At 42.4% G+C, this 6,998-nt stretch overlaps 1 protein-coding gene across 1 annotated transcript; it reads right to left on the minus strand.

Moving 5' to 3' along the window:
• Positions 1–404: 404 nt before the first annotated feature.
• On the minus strand, positions 405–5,327 carry LOC113962247 (nucleoporin-like protein 2). Its single transcript, XM_027673029.1, has 5 exons — positions 5,190–5,327; positions 3,578–3,827; positions 2,800–2,894; positions 2,402–2,478; positions 405–548 (listed from the first exon to the last, which is right to left on the minus strand). Exons 1-5 carry the CDS (start codon positions 5,299–5,301, stop codon positions 420–422), a joined length of 663 nt encoding a protein of 220 aa, XP_027528830.1. The 5' UTR covers positions 5,302–5,327; the 3' UTR covers positions 405–419.
• Positions 5,328–6,998: the final 1,671 nt, after the last annotated feature.

The following is a 6,998-nucleotide window of genomic DNA, read 5'->3' on the forward strand; positions in this document are numbered from 1 at the left end:
CACTGCTTTGACTCACTCTCTTCTCTCTCCTTGACACATCCAGTTTCCTGTGCTAAAGCCCAAATCCTGCTTCTCCACTTTCAGCATCAACAGACCAAGGGCTGGGATCATGCTACTTAACCTTTAATGCACTTCATGAAAACTCCACTTAAATAAAGCCACTTCCTCTGTCTCCCTCATTATTGCTTATTAGCTTTAAGTCAAGCAATTGCTTCTGAAAAAACATCTCGATTCAGAAGTGTTTGTCACCTTCCCAGAATCAATGACTTTTTTTATCTTCAAATGTTATCCAAAGGGTTTCCCTCCCAGCTATCTCTCAATTCCTCATTCTGGCATTACCCAAACACTCTATTTATCCTAAGACAGCCTGGAGGGCAATTCCAGTCCAGTCTGCTGATTCTGATTTGGAAGAGTCAACATTAGCACAGAACAGAAACATTTTGCCTTTCCCTAACACTTACCAAAGCTGCTTTTGTGGATGCATTTAAAGCTTTCAACTGAAGCAGACGATTTTTCCATTGTGCTGCTAACTGTTGGACAGCATCTATCTAAAAAAGGGGAAAGAAAAGCATGTTTTTATTACTGAAGACTTAAAAGAAGAGTGATCTGACAACTGAACTGAAAAAAGATATCCAGAATTAAAAAAGAAACTTCATTAAGCCAAGATGACAGGATTTTTGCTTTCCTGAACCTTCAGGGTGAGGAGTTGACACCTTTGTTTTTAGCAAAGAATTCCTTTAAACTCTCTTACTACTGCCCTTAAATCAACCTTTGTACTTTACATAGGGATAATATTAAAAAAAAAATTCTGGGGCTTTTTAAATTCAAGTTCTATCTCTTTCTGAATTAGACGCAAAAAGGAAACAAATGACATAAGATATGTAAGTTTTAAATATATGAGAATAAACTCTTCAACCTCTGTTTGATTTCTGGCCTGCCTACTTATGCGTTCACTCAGTAAGCTCAAGTCCTAAGATTTGCCTTAGCTTTTTCCATATGTTCAGAAAAAAAACCTCCACTTTCAAAACACTGTAATTCAGAAGATTTTAATAGTATCATCCTGAAATATTCAGTTTTGACGACATTAACGTGTTCCACTAGATAACTGCACAGAACAGTGCAGCAGTAAATAGTATCTGTGTCTTGATAACTGTGATTTAGTATTAAACAAGAAACTGCAAAGTCTTCAAATAACCTTTGGGAATTTTAAACTTGAATTTCCTACATTTATATTTAAGTTTAGCAACATATCTAATTCAATGCTTGGTCTAATTGAATTTTCCTTAAAACATAAAGAAGTAAAACACCTAATGTCACAAATGCCTCTAAGAATGGAATGAATAATCTTTTTGTAGACAAATTCCTTAATTTTTCAAAAGAATCTTATAACACAAACATCAATAATTCTTTTGTGTCTACTCACATGCTGGAAGATCATGTTGCCTGGTATCTGCTCTTATACAACAGACCAGAAAATTCAGATTTTGACCCAGTTTAAGAATAGAAACATGGAAAAGACATGTTGTGCTTAAACATTTTGTGAGAAAACTGTATCATACAGTTATCATCTATACACTGAGAGTTTTGTGAACTTGCATTTACAACTTTGGTGAGACCATAATTTATTTTTTTTAATAGCCAGGCATAGCATATTGTTTAATCATTTTGGTTTATTATTTTAATTGAAATTTAAAAAAATTTTGTATCTCTTGTCTCTGAAAATGCAGTTCTGGTAAATCTAAGCATATGAAGCCAGACTGGTGACAACAGCAATTTCTTCTGGAACACAGAACCAAGAACAAGAAGAAAGAGTGAAATGTAGCTTAAATTAGTTTATACTTGCCACCAGCCTAATTTCCAATAGCCTAATTTCCTTCTGGACACAACATTAAACTCTGCTAGCTTCCTTGATATTGACAGGACTATGAGGAAGGAACAATACACATACATTGAGAGATATTTTATATAAAAACATATGTGTTACTTCCAAAGGAATATATATATTTCTAAAAAAGAAGTATCTGCTATTTTCATCATTAGTTCCCTGCAATAAAGGCATGTAAAAGAACAAGGTCAAATAAACTTTCCCAGTCTTTTATTTAAAGCACTAGATAACCAGCTATATTAATCAAACTGACTAATAGCAGATGAGATATTAAATTTTTGAGACAGCATTCCAGTAACTTCTACAAATAATATACAAGAGCAGGGACAAGATTAAGTCAAGGAGTGTCCAGCAGGTATTTTTGCATTCTATTTGGTGCACGGCAATTGAAAAATATTTTGGCATTCTGATAATCTCCCCGAGTTGGGAGCTAAATGAGTCAAGAGTTGCAATTTGAAGAATAGTAACAAGTCCTGTCCTAAAGAGTGTCCACACCAGTATTGTTTAAATACTTACATAATTCCCAATCATATTCTTTGCTCTGCTGTCATAATACTCCAGACGCAGCTCTTCTGGTGAGACATCCGAAAAGCCTGCAAGGATAGGAGTAGTGAAAAACCTCCAAGAAAACACATTCATATTTACAATCACCCTCCATAGTTACGAAGAAATGGGCTTTGGTACTTTGTCTGTCCTAAGTCAGTCACAGTCCGAGACACAAAAAAGATCCATTACAGAACTTCAGAGGTGTGAATGTCCAAAATTAATTTGCATTAATCTCATATTCCTTTCTGTTGTATCACAAGGCAAATCATCACCTTGCAAATAGTTCCACAGAGGTACATTAGTGTAGGCAAGTCACAGAAACACCCTAAATAGCAGTAATACGCAACAACACTAAAAACATTACCTACCTGAGACATTCAGCTTTTCTTTCATTGGTGAGTAAGATGAAAATATCCATTGTCCAGAAGATTCCCAAATTTCCATGTCTTTCACTACACATTCTCTACAAAACAAAGCAAAACCACAGAAGAAGGTGAAATTACATGGTCAAAACAAAACCACCAGAAACAATTGCCTGGTTTCTGTCCAAAGTCAAAATCAATACCTGCTACCATGAAAACAAAGTGTTGCCCTAAACAGTTAAAATCTTAAAAAAAGTAATGGAAAGTGGTTCCAAAACCTTTTTTCTTTGGGAAATCACATTGCTTGCTACTTCTCAGCACCTGCCCTGTAATCGCCTTGAATCTGCTGGTCACTCTCAACTGACTGTAACACATGTCTGTGTGAAACCAGGTTTCAATAGTTTTGCTGTTGGCAGAAAAATTTGTTGTCTTGTCTGGAAAACCAAGTCAAATAATTCATTTTCCCAAAGGAGCTCTGACCCTTATTTTTCAAGCACTGAAATATTTGTTTTATTCCTTATCCTCCTGCTCACAACTTAAATACCATACCATCTTACTAGTATCACAGCTGTCTAGCTGCCCAGCTCAGGTCCCAGACACGGATTTCTTCCTTCCCATGCCAGCATCATTCCAGAGAACCAAATGAAGTTGTGTTCTCTATCGTTCTTTCTACATGTCCCAGCTTCCTCTTCATGATACTGTTCTCTGCATTATCTCTAGGAAGTTAGTAAGCTTTTAAACTGCTCATTCTAAATGCTTTCAGTAAGACAGGAGTATAACTTACAAAAGTCTCTCCTCTTCATCTTTAGAGCCATCAGCAACACTCTGACTGTTCGCTAATGCCGAGAACCTGTTCTGTGAGAAGTCTGCACTTCTGCTGCTGCTGCCTGATGATCCAAAGTCAGAGGAGCCAAAGAATCCTCTTCCATGATCTCTGCTGCCACCCCATGTATCAGACTTGAAGGTAGATGGTTGGATAACACTGCTGTATCTCTGGTTAGAGGAACCCCATCCTCCTCCTCTTCCGCCAGTAACTTCCAAATAAAAAAACAAAGAAAGCAAACAACAGAAATTTTTAATCATTAAGATATGAAACAAAGAGCATCAACAAAAACTGTAAGTATAACCAGTCTTATGGTGGCAATAAGAAGTTTAAAATGAAAATTTAGTTTTTTCCTAATGAGTTAACCTCAGTATTTTGTGAGCTTTACCTAGTGAGTTACGCATGGTAGTTCAGGAGTCAGAGGTAAATGGGAACTCCTTCTTCTCACGTGGAACCACAGAATAGTTTGGGTTGGAAGGCACCTTTAAAAATCATCTAGTCTGACCTCCCTCGTGCCATAATGAGCAGAGACACCTTCAACTAGATCACGGTGCCAATAATACGTGGCATCCCAGAAAGAGACTGTTTCAGTTTTGTTGAGGTCATTTCACGAAGAAACTACCCTAGCAGAAAAAAATTTAACTCACCATGTGTTTACATTAGGAGCTCCTGCCTCCTGCTCTGCTGCAGCGCAGAGAGCTCCAGAGTTCTGTTCTGAGACCTTAAACACATCTGTGCATGTGTGTTACAAACTCCAACCCTCCTTCAGCAGGAATAAGGACAAGCAACTGCAGCCGTGTTCCTGCCATCACTGCAGCTCTAAACTCCCTGTTGCGTCACTCGCCTTTCCAAAGCTCCCAGACACACAGAGCCAATGAGAATGGAAACAGCCTTCACTGGCCACAGCATAAGGCTGCTGGAAACTTGCTCTCTGTTCTTGGCAGGAAAGTTTCCCGAGCTGCTTTCCCATGGCATTGTGGCACATCCCGCAGTCACAGAATCACAGAATCAAGTAGGTTGGAAAAGACCTCTGAGCTCATCGAGTCCAACCTATGACCAACACCACCATGCCAACTAGACCATGGCACTAAGTGCCACGGCCAGTCTCTCCTTAAAAACCTCCAAGGACGGTGACTCCACCACCTCCCGGGGCAGCCAATTCCAAGGTCTAATCACCCTTTCTGTGAAGAAATTCTTCCTAATGCTCAACCTACACAGTCCCTGGCACAGCTTAAGAATGTGTCCTCTTGTCCTGTTGCTGATTGCCTGAAGAAGAGACCGACTCCCAGCTGGCTACAACATCCTTTCAAGTAGTTGTAGAGAGTGATAAGGTCTCCCTTGGGCGTCCTTCTCTCCAGGCTAAACACCTCCAGCTCCCTCAGCCTCTCCTCACAGGACCTGAGCTCCAGACTCTTCGCCAGAGCCCAGCCCCGCGCGTGCCGAAGCAGAGGCTGCTGCCGAGACTCCCGGGCCCGGCCCGCCCGGCTCCGGAGCTCCTGCCGGCCGGGGGCCGCCTCCAGCCGGCCCGGCCCGGCCCGGCCCGGCCCGGCCCGGCCCACCGCGCTCGGGGTACCTTGTGAGGGCGGTGGGGGGCCCCCGGGGCGGCCGGCGCCGCGGGGGTGCTCGTTCCAGCAGCGGTCCCCGAAGCGGCAGTATCCCCGCAGGAAGAACTGGCACACGCCCATGGCCGCCCCGCCGTCGCCGCCGCTCTGACGTGCCGGGCGCGCGCCGAGCAGGCAGCGCGCGGAGCGGCCGGGAGGAGTGAGCGCCGGCACGAGCGCCGCCGTTGTGCCCGCGTGCGCGCTGCCCTCCGGGGGCACGCGCTGGGAGCGGGGGCTGCGGCTGGAGCGGGGATGACACCACGGATCCGGTCAGACCGGGGGATAACACATCGACAGGCTGCGGACAGAGCCAAATTAGGATTTGACTGGAGCTTGGTGCAAACCCTTAGTCATTGGCACAGTAGAATACCCTCTCGTCGGCTGTAATCGCCCCTTACTCACATAAACCCCTTTCCCACAGAGCCTGCGTGGTAAAATATTTGTGTGCTGTATCTTTACAGGGAGACGAAGGAATGTATTGCCCATGGCTATGGAATCATAGAATCATCAAGATTGGAAGAGACCTTTGGGATCATCCAGTCCAACCTTCAGCCCAGCACTACTTCTGTAACCCCTAAGTTATTGTTCTGTTTCCAAATGGTGTATACTTACCAGTGGAGTCGTGTAACTATTGAAGGTCTGGGCCTTAGGGTAGAGGACTTGGGTAACTTGAATGTTACTAAATCTAACAACAGGAGCATGCTAATCCGCAATTCTTCCCCATAGCTCTCTAGGAGGCATCCTGAAAAACTGGAATAAGTTTAGGGGAGATCAAATGACTAAAGATAAAATGAAGAGATATTGTAATCATTGGTGGCCACTTTATAAATTGGAGGATGGGGAAAACATGTCATTGCATTTTAATATTATCTTACAGTTGATGACTTGGTAAATGGGATAATCAGGTTTTATGTGCAAATGTTAGTTTCCTCCATTCCACCCCCACATTGGGGCAGAGATGAATAAAGAAGATACAGATCAAAATACAGAGTATGTGGGAAGTGAGGATTTTAGTCCTCAGAGGTATACCCAGCGAGTGATACAGGCACGTTTAAGACAAACAGTGGGGGCATTTTTTTTTTGTACACGTCCCTTTTACTACTTCGGAGTTGTTGAATTTGAAATGATCTGTTGGTTTGTACTGGAACTGGCTTTAAAGGAGAAACTGCTGGCACCGGTACTGCTGCTGCTCACAGGAAAGCCTGCAAGTACAGAATTGATAACAAATATTACAATGGGTACCCCAGTCATATTAAACCACTGCTGTATTTCAAAAAATGCAGCAGCAGAGAAACTCCAGAAAATGTTGATATCTGCTGGTTCTTAGGGCAGGAACTTACTTGAGAGCCCAAAGCTTGATGTTTGCTGTCCTCCCAGTCCAAAGGCAGGCGATGGTTGGGTGCCTGTGTTCTTGAAAGCAGAGAGCTGAAAAAATTCCAAAGATGTAAGTGAACACTAGATTCCAAAACAGGGAACTGTCTTTCCGTAAATACTTGAAGCAAAAATAGAGCTGCCCAGTCTGACATGGATCACTTCATCACGATCACATGCTCTTGCAGTTATGAACAAAATGCTTTCAGTCTCTACACACTCTTTTCTGGAAAAGCACTCCAGAAATGCAAATCTGTTAAAATCTATAGATTTTTTCCTGTCAGTCAATGACTTGATCACCTCTTGCTGCTCTCGTTCTCATCTCTTATTGTTTCATCTTGTGCTTTGTGACTCTATCTAGGGCACTGCTTTGACTCACTCTCTTCTCTCTCCTTGACACATCCAGTTTC

This window comes from Neopelma chrysocephalum, unplaced genomic scaffold, assembly GCF_003984885.1.
Source record: "Neopelma chrysocephalum unplaced genomic scaffold, ASM398488v2 Primary Assembly neopelma1_131702, whole genome shotgun sequence".
Taxonomy (NCBI): Eukaryota; Metazoa; Chordata; class Aves; order Passeriformes; family Pipridae; genus Neopelma; species Neopelma chrysocephalum.

Coding starts and splice junctions, on each gene's coding strand:
- LOC113962247 (XM_027673029.1), bottom strand. CDS start 5,301: ATGGGCGTGTGCCAGTTCTTCCTGCGGGGATACTGCCGCTTCGGGGAC. Junction 2,479..2,799: donor AGAAAAGCTGAATGTCTCAG/GTAGGTAATGTT, acceptor CTATCCTTGCAG/GCTTTTCGGATGTCTCACCA. Junction 549..2,401: donor AGAATATGATTGGGAATTAT/GTAAGTATTTAA, acceptor CCCCTTTTTTAG/ATAGATGCTGTCCAACAGTT.